Source organism: Littorina saxatilis, linkage group LG2 (assembly GCF_037325665.1).
Source record: "Littorina saxatilis isolate snail1 linkage group LG2, US_GU_Lsax_2.0, whole genome shotgun sequence".
Lineage (NCBI taxonomy): Eukaryota > Metazoa > Mollusca > Gastropoda > Littorinimorpha > Littorinidae > Littorina > Littorina saxatilis.
The window spans coordinates 36,341,937-36,366,178 of record NC_090246.1 but is presented as its reverse complement, the minus strand read 5'-3'; the positions used below and the strand labels follow the sequence as shown (position 1 = coordinate 36,366,178).

General features: G+C 41.7%; 2 protein-coding genes across 4 annotated transcripts in view; one reads left to right on the top strand and one right to left on the bottom strand.

Moving 5' to 3' along the window:
- Positions 1–7,590, bottom strand: part of LOC138958883 (tyrosine--tRNA ligase, mitochondrial-like) — a 13,225-nt gene extending 5,635 nt beyond the window's left edge. For both annotated transcript variants that reach the window (XR_011453538.1, XM_070330205.1), the window contains exons 1-8: positions 7,471–7,590; positions 6,739–6,840; positions 5,430–5,577; positions 2,035–2,213; positions 1,437–1,538; positions 910–1,024; positions 596–674; positions 156–265 (exon numbers count right to left, since the gene is read on the bottom strand). Coding sequence is in view for 1 of the 2 variants with exons in the window: in XM_070330205.1 (XP_070186306.1) it covers positions 156–265; positions 596–674; positions 910–1,024; positions 1,437–1,538; positions 2,035–2,213; positions 5,430–5,577; positions 6,739–6,840; positions 7,471–7,550 (915 nt within the window). In the remaining variant the exon portion in view is untranslated. The remainder of the gene's footprint in view (positions 1–155; positions 266–595; positions 675–909; positions 1,025–1,436; positions 1,539–2,034; positions 2,214–5,429; positions 5,578–6,738; positions 6,841–7,470) is intronic.
- LOC138958884 (DNA-directed RNA polymerase III subunit RPC4-like) lies at positions 7,582–24,242 on the top strand. 2 transcript variants are annotated; one of them, XM_070330206.1, is made up of 10 exons: positions 7,582–7,691; positions 12,392–12,511; positions 13,976–14,083; positions 18,202–18,368; positions 18,696–18,886; positions 19,255–19,381; positions 19,901–20,041; positions 20,728–20,849; positions 22,575–22,715; positions 23,900–24,242. In XM_070330206.1, exons 2-10 carry the CDS (start codon positions 12,423–12,425, stop codon positions 24,026–24,028), a joined length of 1,215 nt encoding a protein of 404 aa, XP_070186307.1. In that variant the 5' UTR covers positions 7,582–7,691; positions 12,392–12,422; the 3' UTR covers positions 24,029–24,242. The 2 variants fall into 2 exon arrangements, with proteins under 2 accessions (XP_070186307.1, XP_070186308.1); XM_070330207.1 differs by having other exon boundaries at positions 7,653–7,744.

The window sequence follows — 24,242 nt, the reverse complement described above, 5'->3', positions numbered from 1 at the left end:
CATCGGAAAGCAGCCAGGACATCCCCCATCGATAAGCATTCAAACGAAAGTATGTTTGTTATGTATGTAAAAGCTTCGGGGGCTCTGTGATCAGAAACTGATGGTTTACGGGAAGCAGAGTAGGCTTTTAATGATTTGTAATAAATGAAAATTACCTGATAGAGTTCAAAGGCGGAGGTTTTCTTTGGATCAAGCCAAACGGCATTTCCGGCTGTCTTTCCCAGCTTGTCTCCTGTTGTGCTTGTCACAAGGGGCACGGTCAGACCTGAAACAGCAAATACTGTTAATCTGTTATTTCAAAAGCTTTATAAGACGATGCAGGAGGAGGGAAAAGGTAGACACACAAAAAGGAAGATATTCTATGCAGTAACTATTTTTAGAGCGCACATACAAACGCACACACACACACACTAACACACACACACACACACACACACAGTAACACACATGCACCTATTCCACAGTCACACATTCATAATTCCCAAAGCCATTTAAAACCTGGAGGGTTAAATGTTACTGCATGAACATGTTCCCCATAAATCAGCCAATTGAAAACAAAATTCACACACCAAACACACTCCAATAACAGACTCACCAAATACTGGTTGCTTTGAAACTTTGGAAATGAGCTCATAACCAGCAACAATGTTTCCCAGCTGATCATTGCCACCAATCTGCAAAACAATTCCTCGCAAATAATACACAAGTGCACACATACACGCATACAGTACAAAGCACACATCTTATATTGTTTGCATGAGTTTATTTCACTTGCATACTTCACTTGCGGTTTTGCAGGAGATGCAGTCGGTGAACACAGTACAAAGCATAAATACCTACATATAGTACATGTACTCTCAAAGGCCACTGTTTTATATTTGTTTGCATAAGATACAATGTCATACTCACTTGAATACTACACTGATGCTCTTGCAGGAGATGCAGCCAGTCGTAGGCCTGAAAGATCTGGTAGGTGAACTCTGTAAAACTCATTCCCTCTGGGCTAGACATTCGGCTCTGAACACTGCAGAGAAAAAAATCAGACTTCATGCAGTCATAGACGTGAGAATCAACCTCTTCAAGAGTTCAGGCTGAATCATTCGTGCGGCATTGTTACTCACGAGCTTTGTTGTTGACAGGATTTATGTTTTAAATGTATTTCGAAATTCATCCCATTGTCTATTTATTTGACTTTGTCTGTGTGAATGTGTGTAAGCCTTCGCCGCAACTTTATGGTAAATTCCTGGCATCACTGGGCACCCCAGCCTTCCCCCGCAAGTCCTTCTCTACTCCTCTTTACTTGAATATCAGCATAGATACCATCACACCAAAAAGATAAGCAACATTTCCCAAGTTAATGATGCTGCAGAAATTTTTTTTTAAATACTCAATAACAATTCAATGATATCAAGGGTGTATTAAATTATGTTAATCACCTATGTTTTGCCAGCATGGGACCCATCCGGAAGTGACGACCAACAGTTGATAAAAACTGCACAACACTTTTCCCCTTGTACCACTCCATATTGTTCAGTATTCTGAAACATGCAAACCATCACAACCATGTCAATCAAGCTTTTCAGCTAAAACAAACAAACAAAATACGAACTAACTTTTTCCAGTTTACCAGCTAAAACTGTATTCGGTTTTATTTTAAAAGCTGAGGAGTACATGTTTTCGACCACTATTTCCAACTAAATGTTGTAACTCTCTTACCTTCTTTACCACATGATCATTTTTGTGGTTAATGGTCGCAAAATCAACCTTCAAGGGTGCTTTTGGCCAATTGTATGTTATCTAACCAACATTTGAACATTTTCAAAATCAGATGGTCCTTGCATTTCATGCACACATGGAGTCAGAGAAAATGACAATAAGGTGAGGTGGTCCAGACAGAATGTTTAACTTTTTAAATACCTCTGAGAACAGCTTCCATATATATGACAGCTTCATGAATACAGAATAGGAAAAGAATTATATCAGTCCAATGAGCTGCACTGCCACTTAAACATTAGGATTGCATGGCATTCTAACCGGAGGGGTGATAGCTGCTTCCCAGAGTCCTTGATGATGTGAGTGGTATAGTTCTGCGCAACTCGTTCCAGATTTTCAGAGATTTTCAATACGTTGCTTTCCGCGTCTTGTGTGGACATGGCCAATCGTTCTGTTGTCTTGCCACTTGGATCTCCTATCAGAGCTGTTGCTCCACCAATCTGAAAAAAGGATTTAAAGGTCACTGAACAACATTAATGACAATGTATTGTTAAAGAATAAGACAAAAAGTGTATTGAAAGACACACTGTGCAGTCTGTTAAACATAATTGTGTACCATGCCGTTCTCAATATCTACATATAAACCTCAATAAAGGATGTTCATTTTCATTACTTTATTGTCCCATCGCTGGGAAATTCGGGTCGCTTCCTCCCAGTGGAAAGCTAGCAGCAACCGAGTCGCACTACCCGTGTGGTTTAGCGGTGCCAGTGCTAGGAACAAGGAAGAGCTGGAGCGCATTGTGAGACAAGCGTCTCGTATTGTGGGTTGCGAACTTCCGTCAGTCGCCTCACTGTACAGCTCACGTTTAGCAAAGAGAGTTAGGGGTATAGTGGCAGACTCATCTCACCCAGCCAGCCATCTGTTCGAGCTCCTCCCGTCAGGCAAGCGCTTCCGCGCTCTGAAGAGCAGGACTTCTCGTTTCAGAAACAGTTTCTTTCCTGAGGCAGTCCTTGCGGCCTCAATGGTGGATCGTTCTTAGATCTGTTAGATCTGTGATATGTGTCAGTTAAAGTTTTGAAATGGATCGAGTATCCTTAAATGAAATATCTTAATAGATGTAAGGATTGTGTCCATTGAATAACTGTGTTAGCATGTACTCGGATTTATTATATTGATGACTATATTTTTAGATATGATTTTTAGGGAATTCATTTACCTTTATCCATGCAACCTGTGATTATTCCTGTCAAATTGGTGCTAAAAGAACAACCAGTCCGTTTTGAACTGTCTGGTTGGTATACACACGTAATAGGCCCAGTGAAATTGAACACTTTATCTGTACATAGTTATTATGATATATGCGTGTGGAAGGAGTGTGAAGTTTTATGCATACACCATAACAAAATCCTGTGCTTTGCATTTGGTAAATAAACTGTTTGACCTTGACGTGATGGCATGTTTAGGTGTAATCAGCCACCTGCACTTATGGCAGAATGACCGAGGTCTTTTACGAGCTACAGTGGTGACATGGGGGTGGAACATGGATACCGTCTCTGAGTCTGCACATGAAGTTGACCCGTGTCTGTCCCGGCCCGGATTCAAACCTGTGGCCTTAGGATCACAAGTCCAGTGCTCTACCAACTGAGTTACCGAGACAGTTTTTCTTCTGGAATTTCAAGTGTTTTACCAATAACATGCTTTCATTAACAAAGACAAACCCTCAATCCTAAACGTGACACCATTGATGTTCAAGGAATCAAATTCCTGTCTATACATAACTCTGTCATTTTTTTTAACTCTGCCACTGTGACGAACAAGAATATTGTCAAATGCTGTCTATAATTATAGTTTTGTCAATTGTTATTTTCCCTGTGCAAACAAAGCTTTGATAATAGGTATTTTAATTAAATAAACCATATATAAGTTGTTCTCTGGAGCTAGGTATCAAACTGTAACATGGGAGTCAAAAACAGAACTTCAAATTCAACGACAATGTGTTCATAATGATCTTTAGGACACTGTGAGCATAAAAATATACAAATAAAGCTATTTTGTGAACTTGAAATTTTTTTTTACCATTAGCGCAGCAACGAATGGTCAAAATAACATCGTAACATGAGCAAGCAGATGTGAAACGAAACTTCAAACTGTCGGCTAGTGGCGATGTGACAACGCAACGGTACAACGGGTGCACAGATATACTTCCGCAAGAATGCTGTGTAGTTTAGTACAAAAGAAGTTAAGTACAAAATCATTTTTATTGAAATAACAGGACAAACATCAATAGCATCGTAACAGAAAAACGGGGAAACCGAATGCTCTGATAGTTTTTAATGGACAGATTGCAAAAACTGTGTACGTTATTTGCTTTTTTTCTTGCGTTTTACATGCGTGTTACAAAGTGTGCTAAACTAGTGACAGCCAAAAATAGTCGTGCGTTTGTGATAAGTGGGTCTGTGTTGTGCAAATGAAGTTCGGGCTGCTGTGAAACGACACGTTACAAAGTTGACCACATACAACTAAGAGTGGTTAATATTTCAGATTGTGTTGATCTTCTGCAAACAGTACTCATTGTACTGAAAATGCATGCGTTTATGATGAGTTACAAACTGTACAAGGGCTTTTTCGTGTTTCTTTCATTCCGTACGACGTAGTTATTGCTTCATCCAACAGCATGTCACAAATTACCCGCCATTTTGCCCTCTCGATTAGACGTATTTGCCCAAATTACGAATGCACAAAATGTTATTTTTGTAGTAAAAATATTATTTAATAGCTTTAACATCATCAAGCAACATTCAGAAACACATAAAGAAGCGTTGTAACGAACAAAACTGTCAAACTTATTATTTCAATTCAATGACCCTCTGCGGTACCCAACTCCAGAGAACAACCCATATCTATATATATATACAGTGGACGCCGCTTAATAAAACCGCGGTTAATAGAGCCAGCCGCTTATAAAAGCCGATTTCAGACGGTCCGGATTTATCACTATATCTTATGTATCTGAAAAAGATGGTTAATAAACCCAACCCGCCGCTTATTAAAGCCAGTTTTCTCAGAGAAATCACGTAGTTTGTGACTAAAACTCACATTATCTTGTTTTTGTAATCGCTCAAGTCATAGGCCTATTTATGTCGACGCTCACGCTTATCACGAAGTAACCGAGTTCAGAAAAGAATGTCAGTCAATAAAATTTTAACCGCACGTGTTGGGTTTATAAATTGTGTAGCTTTGATCGCGTGTTGTGTTCATGACTAAATTAAATCAGTTTACTGTTTTCTATCGGATTGGCAACAAGAGGGATTGAATCAAACATGCCGAAAAGAAAACGCCAGGATTTGACAACAGACGAGAAACTGGAAATTTACAAGAAATTTAAAGATCTTCCTGCATGCTGCTTGAGGGAAGGTGCAGCAAACCTGGTGGTGTCCAGGACTTTGAAATTATTGATGTACCGAAGTGATCAAGTACACGTACATGTACATAATTAAAACAAAAGTTCAACATCCTTCGTGAAGTTTTGCTTAGATTCAAACAAGTGTAAATGACGAAAGAAAGTGACTGAGTGACGTAAACAAAAGAGAAGATTTGTTTTTCTTTCGAAAATGACGTATTCCTGGACCGCCGGTTAATAAATCCGCCGCTTATTAAAGCCATTTTTCGTCGGTCCAGAAGTGGCTTTATTAAGCGGCGACCACTGTAAGCCTACTAGAGCCATGGGTGTGTGTCCAGCAGCCTGGCAGTGAAGCAAGGCGATGATGGCCAGCAGATTGCCGATATGCAGACTGTCTGATGTTGGGTCAAAACCACAGTACACAGTCTGTGGCTTCGCAAGGTGGTGTGACAACTGCGGCACACTAGAAAAAAAAGCTCATCTGTTAAAGGCACAGTAAGCCTCCCATAAACCATCACAGATACTGTCAGGCTTTTACACACAGTACAAACACCCTTCCATTTGAACGCTCACCAAACGGGAACATCCTAGGTGCCCTACGTAAAGAGCGAGCAATTTTTAAGAATTAATTTTGCGCCGTTTGCTCAGAGACAATCGGACCATGGTGCATTTTGGCGCTAGACCTAACTTTTAAAATCTAAATGATAAATTGACAGCTTGTTACACAAACATTCTTAAATCATAAAAGAATTCTTTTTCCATCAAGACAAGATCAGTACAATTCGAAGTTTTGAAAGTTTGAAAAAAAAAAAGCCCGGAAGCAGGGTCACGCAAGGTCGTGGTTCTCGTAGCAGATGACGGTTTATGCTATCGCCAGTTCCTCTGAACAGTCAAAAGCCATCACTGGAGTTCTTGTGAACCACAGCCGTTTGTTTCGTGCATAGTCAGAGGTACATAATAACGTGCTATTGCATATAAGCTCACATCGAGTCGCATTCAAATTACTAACTGACAACTACATTGTGAAAAAGGAAAACTGGATCACACGGGTTCACGATGGCTCAGGGGTAAGATAAACCACGCAAAAAAAAATTCTTTGAAAATTGCTCGCTCTTTACGGAGGGCACCTAGGATGTTCTCAAGCGGTGAGTGTTTAAATGAAAGGGTGTTTGTACTGTGTGTAAAAGCCTGACAGTATCTGTGATGGTTTACGGGAGGCTTACTGTGCCTTTAAAGTCTGGGTCAATGCGTTTGTTTGCTTGTCATAAAAAGCAAAGCTGTAACAAGGTAAAACTTCTCAAGGAGAAAAAAGGGTGAAGGTTTCCTTCAAAACAAATTTTGTTTGTTCAAAACAAGTTGCATTATATCAGCAGAGCTTTGTGTCTATGATCCTTATCATTCATTCATTGTGAGATATATTCCTCAATTGTTCCAAAGTACATGATTGTTATACCATATATATGTAAAATATGTACTCTTATGCCCGCTGTCCTCTAACACGTGCTAGTCAATGCTATCCCCCCCCCCCCCCCCCCCCCCCCCCCATCTAAAAATTATGTTCCTCATACCATAAAATAAACTTTCAAAACCCTTGTTAACTGTGTACAAGAGACAACTAAAATACCTTCCTTCCGGGAACACAGTCTGAAGCACCCCTCTGTCATGGAGGGACAACATTTTGTTGGGAGATGTGCTGTACAACCGCTGCAGCCATAATCTTGTGCATCTGAAAGAAAGAAAAGACTGACTAAGTTTCAGTAATGCTTTGTTGGAATCTTGTCTTTGGTATCTAACTCCAGTACCATATATCCTCTCTCTCTCTCTCTCTCTCTCTCTCTCTCTCTCTCTCTCTCTCTCTCTCTCTCTCTCTCTTCTCTCTCTCTCTCTCTCTCTCTCTCTCTCTCTTCTCTCTCTCTCTCTCTCTCACACACACACACACACACACACACACACACACACACACACACACACACACACACAGATGCGCTCTGCAAAAAGGTGAGTGTGACTATGACATGTAGGCTAGCAGAATTAAGGGGCGTGCATATATTTCCTGTACGTGTACACCCTTTGGGTGTTTTTCCTGCATACAGGGAATTTTCCCGGGTGCCCCATTCTGTTTGCCAGATAAACTGCTGCTGTGAGGCAATGTAGTCCAAATAGGGTTAATAACATACTGCGGACTAGTAGAATACTGAACGCGACAATAAACAACCAGAGAAATCGAAAGTTGCTAAACAGAGACAAGTTGGATGCGCTATATGGGCCCCCATGTACGGTCAATGCCCATTTCAGTGCCAGGAACAAGCTTTTAAATGCCATCACACTTTCTGAGTAATTGTTGCATGTAACATACCTTTGTAACCGTGCACCGAATACACAGTGTCTGGCACATGTTTGCACAATCTGCAGTCGTGGTCCCAAGGGCGCAGACATCTTGATTCGTTAGAGTCACTTCCCTTGAACAATGAACAAGTCGGACATTCTGATTGGGTTTTCTGACAATTTTAACCAATCAATGTTCGGGTAACAAAATTAGTCGGTTCGAATTACTTTTGTCAGCCACTTGGTTTTGTGGTAAGAATGTTGCTGTGTATACATTACGGCTGAATGTGATTGCAGTTGTTCAGGTGTGGTTGATCTTCTTGATCTTGATGATTACGCTGCTGGGTACCACTGGCATAAATGCAGCGGGGGAGAGTGCGGCAGCCTAATGGTGGTGGACGGCTGCATGCTAGCTTGGCTTTAAAGATGCCAATGCTTTTGGAGGTTACAATATTGTCCTCAAGTAGATTCCAGTCTTGTGCCGTCTTCACAAAAAAGGAGTTCCTAAACTGATCAGTGCGGCCTTGGGGCACTGAATAGGGTCTAGAATTGTTTCTTGAATACTGTGAGACGATGTTGGATGTGTGATGGTCAGAGTGTCTCACTGGCCTGATTTTACGGCCTTGCTTCTGCTCAGTTAAGAACTGGTGTGATGGTAGTGCCGGTACCAGCCCCTCAACCACCCTATAGAAGAACGTCAGACGGAGTTGTTGACGTCGCTGTTGCAGAGGTTGGAGTCCAGTTTTCTCTAGGAGTCTGGTGACGCTGCCGGGGGTCGACGACCTGAAGTCGCCTGTGATAAACCTCGACGCTTTGCGTTGTACGCGTTCGATGCAGTCAATGTCTTTCTTCAGGTAGGGGTCCCAGACAACCGCCCCATACTCCAGGAGGGGACGCACAAGGGAGAGGTAGGCCTGCTGACGGCAACGAGGCGGGCAGCGTTGGAGGTTGCGGCGGAGAAAGCCAAGGGTGCAGTTTGGTTTTTTAATGATAGAAGAAATGTGGGGGCTCCATTTCATGTCGTCTGAGAGGAGAATGCCAAGGTAGGGTGTGGATCTAACGTTTTGGAGGATGCTGTTGTCCAGTTGGTAGTAGAAGTCGGAGGATTTGTTGAGTCACTTGAGAAAAAGTGACTCTATGTAATCGGTCAGTGTTAGTCTGTCCGGCCGGCCGTCCGGCCGGCCGGCCGGCCGTCCGTAGACACCACCTTAACGTTGGACTTTTCTCGGAAACTATCAAAGCGATCCGGCTCATATTTTGTTTAGTCGTGACCTCCAATGACCTCTACACTTTAACGATGGTTTCGTTGACCTTTGACCTTTTTCAAGGTCACAGGTCAGCGTCAAAGGAAAAATTAGACATTTTATATCTTTGACAAAGTTCATCGGATGTGATTGAAACTTTGTAGGATTATTCTTTACATCAAAGTATTTACATCTGTAGCCTTTTACGAACGTTATCAGAAAAACAAGGGAGATAACTAGCCTTTTCTGTTCGGCAACACACAACTTAACGTTGGGCTTTTCTCGGAAACTATAAAAGTGACCGGGCTCAAATTTTATGTGAACGTGACTCCCAGTGACCTCTACACTTTGACGTCTGCTTTGGTGACCTTTGACCTTTTTCAAGGTCACAGGTATGTCTTGAAGGAAAAAAATTGAAATATCATATCTCTGAAACTATTCATCGGATTTGATTCAAACTTTATAGGATTATTCTTTACATCAAATTATTTACATCTGTATTGTGTTGTGAATAGCAATTTCTTCCTGTCCATCTGATGCCTCATATAATATTCAGAACTGCGAAAGTGACTCGATCGAGCGTTTGCTCTTCTTGTTTATACTGAGGATATAGCATTTAGAGACGTTGAAGCGCATGCCCCAGGTAACCGCCCACTCTTCGAGGTGTCTAAGGTCTTGTTGCAGGGATTGGTGATCCGTGAAGGAGTTTATTTCCCTATAGAGCAGGCAGTCGTCGGCAAACAAGCAAACGTGGGACGATACGGAGGCTGGCAGGTCGTTAATATGGACAAGGAAGAGTAGTGGGCCGAGCACCGTCCCCTGCGGGACGCCAGAGTCTACTGTAGTTGATTCGGATGAAGTACCCTCGAGTACAACTTTCATGGAGCGCTTAGTGAGGAACGACGTGAGCCAGTTGAGTGGGGGGCCGTTTATGCCATAACAGGAGAGTTTGTGGAGAAGGTGGGGGTGGGGAACAGTGTCGAACGCTTTAGAAAAATCAAGCACAGCGACATCTACTTGTTTTCTTTGGTCGAAGGTGGTCAAGAGGTCGTGGGTTGTGGTGAGAAGTTGGGTTTCACACGAGAATCCAGAACGGAAACCATGGTTTAGATGCGTGAGGATGTTATGCGAGTCGAGATGTGTGAAGATGTGGCGGCATATATAATATGTTCTAGGAGTTTGCAAGGGATGGAAGTGAGGGAGATGGGACGGTAGTTCGCGGGGAGGTGGCGATTTTTGAATACACAGGAGATGTTGGCCTGGAGCCAGTCGGAAGGGAGAGAACCACTATCCAGGGGTCTCTGGAAGATTGCACAGAGAGCAGGTGCAATCTGGTCGGCGCAGGTCTTTAGGACCAGGTTGGGTATGCTGTCGGGGCCTGGGGCTTTGGCGGGGTTGAGGTCACGTAGCAGTTTAGCTACTCCAGCTGTGGTCACTTCAATCTGCTCTATGGGGCTGACGGCGGGGGGTGGGGGAGGGGGGGTGAAGTTAGCACTCTTTGTGAATACTGATTTGAATTGACAAATGTGTTGTATCAAAATAGTTTTGCTCTGTATTCAACTCAATGTCTACTACAAAATAATGCAGTGAAAACCGGCACGGTTGGCCTAGTGGTAAGGCGTCCGCCCCGTGATCGGGAGGTCGTGGGTTCGAACCCCGGCCGGGTCATACCTAAGACTTTAAAATTGGCAATCTAGTGGCTGCTCCGCCTGGCGTCTGGCATTATGGGGTTAGTGCTAGGACTGGTTGGTCCGGTGTCAGAATAATGTGACTGGGTGAGACATGAATTAGCCTGTGCTGCGACTTCTGTCTTGTGTGTGGCGCACGTTATATGTCAAAGCAGCACCGCCCTGATATGGCCCTTCGTGGTCGGCTGGGCGTTAAGCAAACAAACAAACAAAATGCAGTGAAATGCATCCAACCCAGCTTTCTCTTGTCTTGTAAATCAAATGTATCTTCCTTGTACAGTGAAACCCGGCTATATTGAAGTAGGCTATATTGAAATCCCGGCTATATTGAAGAATTTTCAGGTCCCGGCTGAAGCTCTACTTTGTCTTTGTTCAAAAATGTTGGCTACGTTGAAGTCGGCTATATTGAAATCCCGGCCATATTGAAAAATTTTTTTAGCCCACGGGACGTTTTTACCTGGCTATATTAAATGTTTGCTCCAAAGATTTGTTTAACTTTTTATTTTTAAGAACAATGACTGCGCGGGCGCCGAATGATATGACACGCCTCTGTCAGCGCAATCAGTTGAGGAAGGGGAGAGGCCAGATCAGCATCAACTTTCGAGTCAGGAGGTCTCTGATAACAATTACAGTCTAACAATGCCGCGGGTCTCTGACAGCTACGCCATGTATTCTTGTGGTGCGTAGATCTCCCCGACTTAATTTCTCTTGTTCATGCGAGTAGTTTCCCTTTGTACACTAGCAAAAATGGCTGCAAAATAAACAAGTCGCGAAAGGCGAAATGACAACATTTAGTCAAGCTGTCGAACTCACAGAATGAAACTGAACGCACTGCATTGTTTTCACAATGACCGTAGTCCGCCGCTCGTACAAAAGGCAGTGAAATTAACGAGCCTGTTTAGCGCGGTAGTGGTTGGGCTGTGCTGCAAAGCACGCTTTTCTGTACCTCTCTTCGCTTTAACTTTCTGAGGGTGTTTTTAATCCAAACATATCATATCTATATGTTTTTGTAATCAGGAACCGACAAGGAATAAGATGAAATTGTTTTTAAATCGATTTCGGAAATTTATTTTTAATCATAATTTTTATATTTTTAATTTGTAGAGCTTGTTTTTAATCCGAATATAACATATTTATATGTTTTTGGAATCATACAATGATGAAGACTAAGATAAACGTAAATTTGGATCATTTTATAAAAACATAATTTTAATTACAATTTTCAGATTTTTAATGACCAAAGTCATTAATGAATTTTTAAGCCTCTGAGCTGAAATGCAATACCAAAGTGCGGCCTTCGTCGAAGATTGCTTGGCCAAAATTTCATTTGATTGAAAAATGAGGGTGTGGCAGTGCCGCCTCCACTTTTACAAAATGCCGGATATGACGTCATCAAAGACATTTATCCAAAAAATGAAAAAAACGGCCGGCGATATAATACCCAGGAACTCTCATGTAAAATTTCATAAAGATCGGTCCAGTAGTTCACTCTGAATCGCTCTACACACACACACACGCGCACAGACAGACAGACAGACACACACACACACACACACCACGACCCTCGTCTCGATTCCCCCTCTATGTTAAAACATTTAGTCAAAACTTGACTTAATGTAAAAAAGGGTGAGTCTGACAAAAGATAAATCGAGCTTATTCAGAAGCTGGAAACTGGCTGCAAAAAAAGAAAAGTAGCTGAGGAATATGGAATGTGTGTGTAGGGGGGGGGGGGGGGGGGGGGGGCGTGTGTGTGTGTGCAGAAAAAAGCAAGGAGGCTCGAAGAACAACAGCCAACAGGTGAAAGATTAATGGGAATATATCTCACATCAAACGCAATGTGTGGACACGGAAATGAGAACGTATAGGGAAAAAAAGTTTGGTTATATTGAATTTCTGAATTAAGGAACGAGGAGGGAAATTCAATATAACCGAGAATTGCCTATATTGAAGTTCCGGCTATATTAAAGGTCTTCCCGGGTCCCGTGCCACTTCAATATAGCCGGGTTTCACTGTACTATAGTTGCAGATCTGCCAATCTGAAAGTGGAAGGAATGGCTTCTGGATCAGGTGATGGAAAGCCTCCGGATCTCCCTCGGGGCTTGATAGACAGGCGTGGTGCACCAGCAGGGAAAGGAGCCAGGTATATATATATACTATAGCAAAAATAATTTGCTTTGTTTTTGTTACAATTAATTTAAGCTCACCATGTAGCAAAAATAATTTGCTTTGTTTTTGTTACAATTAATTTATGGGAAAACAAGACACAAAACAACAAATATTTTATGACCCAAGGCACTCATGCTCACACACATAAAACAAAAAAACACACGCATATATGGTAGTAACACACACATAAACACACACACACACATGAACACACATACATTATGCACCACACCCATACACATGTATGTATGCAAGCTATAACTATCTAAATCCCAGGATATATTCCCGAGTACAAGACCTACAGTGAAAGCCATTGTAACCTGAATTACTGCTTATACATTTGTAATTGAAGACCAGTTTTCCTCTCCAGTAGATATATAATATCTATATCATATTTGATTATATATACATGGGTGCAACTCTGCCGGCTACACGCCGGCAGCCGGTTTTTGGTTTCATTGGCTGCCGATGTTTTTGTTCCAGGAGAGGTTTTTTTTGGCATTTTAAATACTAAAAAAGCTGGACCCCAACTTTTGCCGGTTTTGGGAATTTTCCAGGTTGCACCCATGTATATATCTATAGATTGGAATTACAAGTTTATAGCATCTTGCAAAAACACTTTTTGGCTCACGTAAGTGTAGCCTATGCGATGCTAACTTTAGTCTGTCTGTGCGTGCGTGCGTGCGTATGTGTGTATGTATGTATGTACGTGTATGTATGTCTGTGGTAGAAACTTTAACATTTGACTGAACACCAAAATACTAATTTTACCTGGTTATTATTTAAGCAACAGCTTCAAAGTATTGAAGCAATGATCAACATTTTGTCGGCACGTATGTAGTTAAAGTGTGTATCCAAAGAAAACGGGTGGTGGGGGGTTTTGGGGGGGTAAAAACAGGTGACTGGTTTGTGTCGTGTGTGGTATGTAGACAAGGTCAGGGGTCAAGGTTAGGTCAGATCGCGTGAAGGATTGTGGTATAGATATAGTTATCACCGAGCTGCAGTTCGCCGATTCGGAGAAGACGATTTTACATTGTTCGGTTTCGTAGCTCCAGAAAAATAGATAAAGAAGATACCAAAGAAGATTTCCTACAGGTTAATCTGCACAGCGTGTTTCCAGTGTCTGCGCGAGGAAGCGCAGCGCTGTCGAAAGCGCAGTGTCGATCTGGCCATCTCAGGCAGTCGTGTCCCCGTAAGTAGGCTACAGACAGACAGATCTAGATCAAGTGTCTCGCACTCTTGCACCGTGTCACCTATGCTTACTGTGTGTGTGTATACATGTGTGACGGAGTGATTGAGTTTGTGTTACTGTTTGTTGATTTCTTACGTGAGCCTTGAAGGCTTCGCCTCTTGTTTTTCTTGATTCTACTATAAAACAATGCTTCACTCACAAAGATGGGTAACTTATTTTCTGGTTGTTTAATTCTTCTACTTTCAGATTACCATCACTACGTGGCCCAAGAGATTTGACTCTTGGTGGTGTTAAAAAGAAAGTGTTTGCTCCAAATATTCCTGTTCACAGAGAAAAGTCCGCCACAAGAGAAGAGTGAGTTGTGTGTGATTGTGTGTGTATGGATATATATATATATACTAGAATGAATACCCGCTTCGCCGGGTAGCCGGCTTCGCCGGGAAGAAGTACTTAGAGCCGTACGCCGGCTTCGCCGGGTCCGAACAATGGACCCGCCAAGCTTAGGTCCCTCCCAGATTCGTGGAATGGGAACAGCACGAAAATGATTCAGTGGCCATAATGCCATTCCTGACCATATCGAGTCCCATCCTTGTCGACGAATGTAACCGTGTTAATCACCTTTGGAGGCGAACTCCACTCAAACAGGATTGAGCAATTTATAGCTTATCTGTAAGCCCTTTTGAACTGTTATGGCTTTTCAAAGGAAGGCCAGTACATACAAATACACAAAAGCCGCCAGACCACATCACAAACAGAACTGAACAATCCCCAGGTGTTGCTCACATAGAGAGACACACACACACACACACACACACACACACAAACACAGAGAAGCCGTATCTATAGAGAGATAGATGACAGTGTATTTTTCGCGTGGCTATAAATTGATTCGACCTTTGCACTTTTACAGTGAGGATAATTTACGGGTCCAATTTACGTTCTGGACACTGCGGTGACCTTCTAAAAATAGTAACAGAACGCCGGGAATATCCGAAGACACCCCACTCATACTATAGTGCACCATACGAAGGAAGGGAGGTAAACGCTGAAAACCTGGAGAAGATGAGAAGATAAGGAAGAGTTACTTATAATGGTGAAATGAACACAAAAACCAAAATCGGTTCAGCGCTGCGCGCTGAGAGCACGTGTTGAAATATCTCATCGATGATATTGTGTCCGGGGTGTAGCTGAATACGGTGTCCAAATTTGAAAAAGATCCACCAAGAACTTTGGCTTTGGTGTGTCGGTATGGGGGCCCGGGTAGCTGAGGTGGAACCAAAATAGCTGAGGTGGAACCAAAATCGGTTCAGCGCTGCGCGCTGAGAGCACGTGTTGAAATATCGACCAGGTTGTGTCCTGTCCCGGGTCTACCGGAATATGCCCACCAAATTTGAAGCAGATCCATCGAGAACTTTGGCCGTGCATCGCGAACTCACACACAGACACACAGACACACAGACACAAGTCGTATATATAAATAGATACTAGATGATTACCCGCTTCGCCAGGTGGATCGCGAGACAGAGTATGCAGCGTGGCGTTTCGCACCGGCTTCGCCGGGATGATCGCGAGACGGTGTATGCAGCGTGGCGGTTCGCCGGGTTAGAGCACGTGTTGACGTGATTGACGCCACACGAAGGAAGGGAGATAAACGCACAAAACACTGGAGAAGATAAGGAAGAGTTACTGGAAATGGATCTACAGAAAAACCAAATTCGGTTCACCGCGGCGCGCTTAGAGCACGTGTTGAACATTTTCATCGACCAGATTGTGTCCGGGGTCTACCTGAATATGCCCACCAAATTTGAAGCAGATCCATCGAGAACTTTGGCCGTGCATCGCGAAGTGACAGACAGACAGACAGACACACACACACAAACCGTATATAGAGATAGATAGATATATATATATCTATATATATATGCTCACAATACGCTCATTTTTATAGCATGTCGACATGTCCTTTAAACAGTATTTTATTCGTAAACAGACACATGATAATATAACAACATCATTAAGAAGGAGCACAACAAGTTTAAAACTTATGGTAAGTGCTCACATAAACATTCCTGAAATTTCATGGCGGATTATGATCAATGTGACACATTTTTGAAAAAAGAGATAAGACAACAACAACAAAATATTTTTAAAAAAAAAAAAATTAAAAAAAAGGAAAAAAAAGAAAAGGAGAAAAACAGCAAGGAAAACTTAGTTTGAATTATCGATCACAATCTGTGTCAATACCGAAAACAATTACAAAACGAGAACGAAAGACAACAAAATTTCAAAAAAAGATGGGCCCCAAGTAATATATTTAGAAAAACCCACACCAACATCGAACTAAGGTGTCCCAAAGCGGTTTGATTTCTCAATATAGCTTTGGACAGCAACAAAAATAGCACTATTTTCAAATATGGAAATGTTTGAATCACCTGTCAGGAGTGTGTCAATATTAACAAATTCTGGAGCTAATGTACCAATTGTTGCAGTTCTTGCATCATTAAACAGGGGACATGATAGCAAATAGTGATGAACAGTTTCAGCAAAATAACCACAAGAACATTCCGGGTTGTTTACTAGGTGGCGATTAAACATATCATATTGTAAATCACTCATTCCAAGTCTTAACCTGCAATGCAAAACTTCAGTTTTGCGATTTGGGGAATAGTAATATGGTGGAATTGAAATATCAAAAGCTGTGAAATGTCGCTTGAACAGACCAACAGAATCACATTGTTGTATATTTTCAACATGTCGACATGTGTGTGACAGTGTGTGCTGAAGAGTTCTTCTACTGAAAAATGAAGTTTACTTTATTTTTTACAAGTTTTCAACCCCCCTAGGCATTATGCAGTGCACTTGGTTTTACACTTTTTATATTTAGTCAAGTTTTGACTAAATATTTTAACATCGAGGGGGAATCGAAACGAGGGTCGTGGTGTATGTGCGTGTGTCTGTGTGTCTGTGTGTGTGTGTAGAGCGATTCAGACTAAACTACTGGACCGATCTTTATGAAATTTGACATGAGAGTTCCTGGGTATGAAATCCCCGAACGTTTTTTTCATTTTTTGGATAAATGTCTTTGATGACGTCATATCCGGCTTTTCGTGAAAGTTGAGGCGGCACTGTCACGCCCTCATTTTTCAACCAAATTGGTTGAAAGTTTGGTCAAGTACTCTTCGACGAAGCCCGGGGTTCGGTATTGCATTTCAGCTTGGTGGCTTAAAAATTAATTAATGACTTTGGTCATTAAAAATCGGAAAATTGTAAAAAAAAATAAAAATTTATAAAACGATCCAAATTTACGTTTATCTTATTCTCCATCATTTGCTGATTCCAAAAACATATAAATATGTTATATTCGGATTAAAAACAAGCTCTGAAAATTAAATATATAAAAATTATTATCAAAATTTTTTTTTCGAAATCAATTTAAAAACACTTTCATCTTATTCCTTGTCGGTTCCTGATTCCAAAAATATATAGATATGATATGTTTGGATTAAAAACACGCTCAGAAAGTTAAAACAAAGAGAGGTACAGAAAAGCGTGCTATCCTTCTTAGCGCAACGAATACCCCGCTCTTCTTGTCAATTCCACGTGCACTGCCTTTGCCACGGGCGGTGGAGTGACGATGCTACGAGTATACGGTCTTGCTGCGTTGCGTTGCGTTCAGTTTCATTCTGTGAGTTCGACAGCTACTTGACTAAATATTGTATTTTCGCCTTACGCGACTTGTTATTTTTTGCCATGCAGATAAAATCAGTTTTCTCTGCATGCAAATTTGTTTCCCAACTCCAGTGCTAGCTGTGTTGCAGCTAGCGCTTATGAACATAATGCCAGTGAAACTAACCCCTAGGTCCTCTGTTATGATATATAATACTTAGGGCATGCATGTCTTTGTGCATGTGCAGTGTATTCGCAAGAGGGAGAGTGTGTGAGTGTCTGTGTTTGCAGTATGGACAGAAATCAGTTTATATATATGTCTAATTTGTGAGTGTGTGTGTGTGTGTGTGTGTTTAATGAGGGTCCCAAAGGGGGGGTATCATCACGATCACGGGAAGGGAAATTTTAGCTTTCACGATCACAGTTACCTTGATTTTTGTTTTCACGATCACAAACACCTTGACGAATAGAGGATCATAGAGTAATACAGCTGTGAAAAATGTACGTTGAAAATAAAATGCTTTGCAATAATGCCCATCACGATCACGAAAACAAATGACGATCACGATCACGAGACTTGATTTTTTTTGTCATCACGGATCACGGGCAAAGTCCCATCACGATCACAGAAATGGAAATTTCGGCAATCACGGTCACAGAAAGGTCAAAAAAACGCCAATCACGATCACGATTTTAAACCCTTTGGGACCCTCTTTAATGCTGGGTTATTTCAGGAGTGAGTGTTGATAAATGTATTTGTGTAGATTGAATTGGATTGATTTAATTTTTTTCTGAATGTTTCCCAGGAGCAGGGACCAAACAGATGGCAATCAGAGGGGTGGCAAACACAAGGATAAGAGAGGGAGAGGGAGGGGCCGAGGTGGGCGTGGTCGAGGAAGGGGGAGGGGTGAAGACAACCTCATCCAGATCCATTCTAACTTTGAACAAGGTCCTGCTGCACATCAAAACAAAGGTACGTTCGTCTCCCTTCGTGAATCATTGGCCAACTTTTGGATGAGATAGTTTTAAAAATTGTGTTCATGAATTATGCAGCTAGCTCTTCAAACAACATTTGGTTTCCACATTTCGGACACATTTAAAGTTTATGATGCAACTTTTGAGTCACTATTTTAGTGTTGAGCTGAGGCGGTAGTGAAAATTAATAATTAAGTACTGAGCGCATTATCAGATCAGATGAAATTATATTCTCTCATTTAAGAACTAGAGGAAATGTTTTCAAAAATAATTTTGCCAGGTCTGGAGATGAATTGAAAACTCCCTTTACTCGTCCTACTTACAGGTAGAGGCAGAGACTTTGATGGAGAGGGAGGTTGGGGTGGTGGTGGTGGTGGCGGTGGGCGATTCGGAGGTGGAGGGGGAGGAGGAGGAGGTGGAAGCAGAGGAGGTTCTGGTCCTCGCATCAAATCAGAGCACTCTCGTCTTGGCGCTGAGAAGAGCAGCCATTCACTTGACAGTTTAATGCGAGACAATGTAAGTTACCAATTCGATTTGAACTTTTTTTTTTAAAGAGATTTGCGTGACTTTTTGGGAGGAGATAACTGCTCTTTTCAGCTGTAAAAAAAGCATTAAGCACTATTTGCATTTTGTATGTGGGGCTTCATTTTTAAATGTAAGCTATCTTTAAAGGCATTATGTTTTAAAGTGAGAGAGCATGTGTGTGTTTTTTTAACGTGTTGTCTGCAGTTTAACTGCCATCAAGATTGGAAATTATGGAAAAATGTAATATATTCGCCTTTTTTCCCCACTGCAAATTGTAAACACACACAACAACAACAAAATGTATTTAATGCTTTCATTAAGAGTTGAATGGTTTAAAGTTTGCATTGGCATTTTTCAAGTTCATTGCTGACGGCCCTGATGAAGATCCGAACATGGTGCCTGTGACCATGCCTATGTATGCGTCAGTCAAAGCTGAAGTCAAGAAAGAGGAGCCAAAGGAAGTCGCAGAGGATGCAGAAATGGAAGGTATATTAGAGGATGTATTAACTTTTTTTTTCACACTGTATGCTTTTGTCACAAAGTTTACTCTGGACACATTTGCATGAAAATTCTGTCAAACTCAAAGTACATATCGGACAAGTCTGCAGCTTTCAATAGGTATACCGTGCAAGTGGGGGTGTGGTAGCTCACTTGGAAGAGCAATAGACTTTTGATCCTACGGTCATGAGTTTGAATCCAGGCCAGGGCAAATAAGAGTCAACCTTATGGGATGACTCAGATACTGTATCCTTGTCCCACCCCAGTGTCCCCTCCGTTGCAAGTTTTTAAAAAATGCAGTCATTCTACAAGAAGTACTGGTGGCTTAATTATTGTAACTTAACACACACACACACACACACACACCTGGGTAGCACAGCTCTTGTTGCTGCTAGCTTTTCACCGGGAGGAATTTGGGAGCGACTTGAATCATCCATCACTGAAATAATAAACTAAAAAGTATGATCATTCTGTTCATGTAGTTTTGTGTTTGTCTTTTTCTTACAGTAGACATCAAAAAAGAAACAGATGGCCCGAGCACCAGCAACACAGCGCTGACGGATTCAACATTCACTGGTCGTGTCACACCGGACATTGATTCAGACATAGTCACCTGTGCAGAGCTACTGAGGAAGGCGAAAATGTCAGGTATTCGGAAGTTTGAGACTGTCTGTCTTTGACTTATGTGTGACTCATGTCTGTCTGACTTAATCCTTTTTGAGGCTCATGGATGGTGTGTCAGATTTGAGACTTGTGTTTGAGACTCATGTCTGTTTGAATACCTGTCTGGGCGTGTCCAATTTGGCTGGAAGGGGTGCCACCAAGTTTATGTTCTTGGCAGCAACAAAGTTGTCAGATGTTACCTTTTTTTTCTTGTATGTCAGCAAATTGTTAACTTGAAGTGCTGAGCTTGTTGCAAGTTCAGCAAAATCCATGGTAAATATTGCTGAGGGCACCAGAGATGGTTGGTTCTTGTTTTTTTATGTCCATTCAACCGATATGGCTATACGGGACTGAAGGCACCAGGGATTAGATATGACACTATCTGTGTATTTGTTGCAGAGCTCTGAACTTAGATAGTTTAATCGCCAAAACTTCGTAGTTCATTGCACTGGGGAGGTTGGGGGAGAGGAAAACAATTTTGAAAACAATAAACGTAGTCTAATGTACAAATCTTTGGGACAGTTCACTGTTTCCATCCTTAACCCGACATAGCAAGTTCCGCGTCAGTTTCCGAATGTCTCAATCGTACACAGAGACAGTGCATATGTGAACCGAACAGTGATCACTGTCAACTGAGGTGGAAGTTTGTAAAGTCTCTGTATTTGTTGCAGACAAAGAAGAGATGTTGTTCATGCAGTTACCTGTCGTGTTGCCGGGAGTGCCAGCCACACAGGAAGAAGACGTAACGGCGCCAAGTACAGCCAACAAAGATGACAGTGGGGACAAAGATAAGGTAAGGGGGGGCAGAAGGAAATGTTGATGGGGTGAGAAGGGGGGAGAAAAAAAATGGTGATTGCGTAGGGGGGGTGAGGGGTGGGGGGGAGGATGTGGGTGGAGAGGTGATGATTGAATACATACACTGAGCCCAAAAAGTTTAGGATATTTTTTCAGTGGTATAGCCCAGATGTTAAACAGCAGTTTTTTGGTCAGAAATATACGTGTATTTGAAGATCAGTCTTTCTTCTGCTCAAAAATGTGTTTCTGGAATCTGAGTAATATTTTGGTATGACGTCACAGGTCCGTAACCACGCATACCCTCAAAAATGGCGTTTTTTGACCGCATGATTCACTTTCAACCGTTGAAACAGTGTCTTAAACTGAATGATATTTTACATTTTTTTACATCCAAAAGTTTATTTGGTGTCTTACCTAACAGTTCATGCACATTTCGTTCAAATCCGTCGCTAAGTCAGGCTGATCTAGCGTGTAAAAGAGAGCGACCACAATCCTGAAAAACAGCAACAAATCCAGGGTTTTTGTCGTGTTTTTGCTGGGTAGCTGCAGTTGATATGCAATAAATCTAAAACTACAAATAGCAGCCTCGCCAAATTTCACAGAATGATAACATATCAACTGCATCTACCCAGCAAAAACACCATAAAAACCTTCGATTTTTTGCCGTTTTTCAGGATTGTGGTCGCTCTTCTTTACACGCTGGATCAGCCTGACTGCGCGGCGGATTTGAACGAAATGTGTATGACTTGTTAGGTAGGACACCAAATAAACTTTTTGGTGTAAAAAATGTAAAATATCATTCAGTTTAAGTTACCGTTTTGACAGTTGAAAGTGAATCATGCCATCAAAAAACGCCAATTTTGAGGGCAGGTGTGGTCACGAACCTCTGACGTCATACCCAAATATTGCTCAGATTCCAGAAACACATTTTTGAGCAGAAAAAAGACTGATCTTCAAATACACATATATTTCTGACCAAAAACCTGCTGTTTAACATCTGGGCTATACCACTGAAAAAATATCCTTAACTTTTTTGGCTCAGTGTATATAAACAGACATTTCCTGTGTTATACACACTTAGCCAAAAATTAGTTTCGACAAATTTCGCAGCATTAATTCCCGTCTTTCATTCAAATTTTCTATGCAAGTTAAGGCTGTTCACTAGAATTTCTGGATCACCTTTCGGATTAAAGATTACTATTACAGGGATTATGTGACCGCCGCTCAAATAAGGGTACCCTCAAAATCGACCAGACAAAACGGAAGGGACCATTAAAAAAAATCAACAAATCACAATAGGCAAAACTTTGCAACTTTTGCATACAAGAAGAAATTTGAATCAATTATCTACCCAGAACATGTTGTTTTGTTTAGCTAGCTTGCATATTTTGTGTGCTATGCTTTTCCTGCTGATGCAGGTGTCGATCGCATGAGCGGTTAAAAGCGGGACTTTTTTTACACAATTTTGAGGGGTATCATGACAAAAAACGCTGTATTTCACCAATGACTTGGTGGATTGCTTTTAAAATTTGGGATTGTTACAGGTACTTGTAGTTGTGCAGAAGTTATGCAATAATCCGGAAAAAGTTTTAAAACCTGTCAAAGGATTGTTCACTTGTGTCCCAAAAATTCTTGACTTTGCATGTCTACAGACAACTTATTGATACAGACACTGCCAAATGATTCACACAATGTTTATGATGTCATATTTTTCTGATTGCAGAAACCTGTCAAGTGCTCTTTGCAAGATTTTTCAGAGGGGTATCTTGGGAAACTGAGAGTGCGGAAATCAGGGAAAACTGAACTGGTCCTGGGAAACATTGTCCTTGATGTTTCAATGGGTGTTCCATCTTCTTTCCTGCAGGTCAGGCATTTCTTGTGTAACACTACTTGCAATATTAAAAAAATAAGTTGTTAAAATGTGTAAATGCTTTCTTGATGTGTAAGGCACTACAGTGGTACCTCAATCAAATCAAATCAAATCAACTGTATTATCTCAATCTGAGAAATTACATTGGTGGCGCATAAACATGAAGACGACAAGCGGACGACTAAAACATAACATTAAAATATGATGAAAGGACACCCTTGGGACTATCGCAAAGGGTCCTGATATTCCAGGTAGCCTATCATGACAGGTATATTTTAGTCAAGATAATAGATAAAAGGATCAAGCCATCCTTTATTTGGAGGAGTCCTCTCGTCAGGAAGTGGGGGGGGGGGGGGGGGGGGGGGGGGGGGGGTCCTTCCGTCCCAGGTACCACTGTAAATCATGTCACCTGATAACAACTTATCTCTTGGATGGGGATGGTGGAGAGTGTAGGAGCTCAGAATGACTCGGGTGATTTGAAAAGTTTCAAGTTTTTTTCTCTCAACCATGGAACTCTTATGTTAGAGTTGCCTGATGCACTCAAGTGTTGTATTCAGTGGAGTTTTTTTTTTTTTTTTTTTTGTTGTGCTTAACGCCCAGCCGACCACGAAGGGCCATATCAGGGCGGTGCTGCTTTGGCATATAACGTGCGCCACACACAAGACAGAAGTCGCAGCACAGGCTTCATGTCTCACCCAGTCACATTATTCTGACACCGGACCAACCAGTCCTAGCACTAACCCCATAATGCCAGACGCCAGGCGGAGCAGCCACTAGATTGCCAATTTTAAAGTCTTAGGTATGACCCGGCTGGGGTTCGAACCCACAACCTCCCGATCACGGGGCGGACGCCTTACCACGAGGCCAACCGTGCCGGTTGGAGTGTCCCATTGCAGAAAGATGAAGTGGTATAATAACTGTTTTAGTTCGTGGTTTCTAAGCTGTTCGAGGGTGTAATTTGTTGGTATGGTTGTGTTTGGTATGTGATCTGAGTTAGTTACTTATTACCAAGGAGTGGCAATTAAAGTGACATTACAAACAAACATAAAGCTATACACAGAAGATGTGAATGAAGTTGCTTGTCTTCAAATGCCTCGCTGTTATGACTAATGCAGTAATAGAAGATACAAAACTTTTTCTCTTTTCATTATAGTGCCATACAATCTTGTGTTTTTCAGGAGGTGGTTTCAGTGCGAACAGATGAAGGCAACCGTCAAATGACAATGCTGGGCCACGTGAAGCAAAAGATGATCATCACACCGGACTTTGAAGCTTTGCTTAGAGCAAGAGCTGTTGAGAATTCATAGTTAAAAGTGCATAATGTTGACTTTAGTGTGTGTGTGTGTGTGTGTGTGTGTGTGTGTGCGTGACTAAAGGCTGTTTTTGTGTGGAAAGGTGGAAGTCAGTGAGTGTACGTGTAAGCAATTACAGCTTGTGTTCGAATAACTGTGATGTGTTTACCCTGTTAGAAAGGTAACATGAGTAAGAGCGAGTCTTGAAATAAAAAAACAATAAAACTAA

Bases quoted from the DNA above. Each gene is read 5' to 3' on its own strand.
- LOC138958884 (XM_070330206.1), top strand. From the start codon at position 12,423: ATGGCTTCTGGATCAGGTGATGGAAAGCCTCCGGATCTCCCTCGGGGC. The intron at 18,887-19,254 runs GTAAGTTACCAA...GCATTTTTCAAG, and splicing joins ACAGTTTAATGCGAGACAAT to TTCATTGCTGACGGCCCTGA. The intron at 22,716-23,899 runs GTCAGGCATTTC...TGTGTTTTTCAG, and splicing joins TTCCATCTTCTTTCCTGCAG to GAGGTGGTTTCAGTGCGAAC.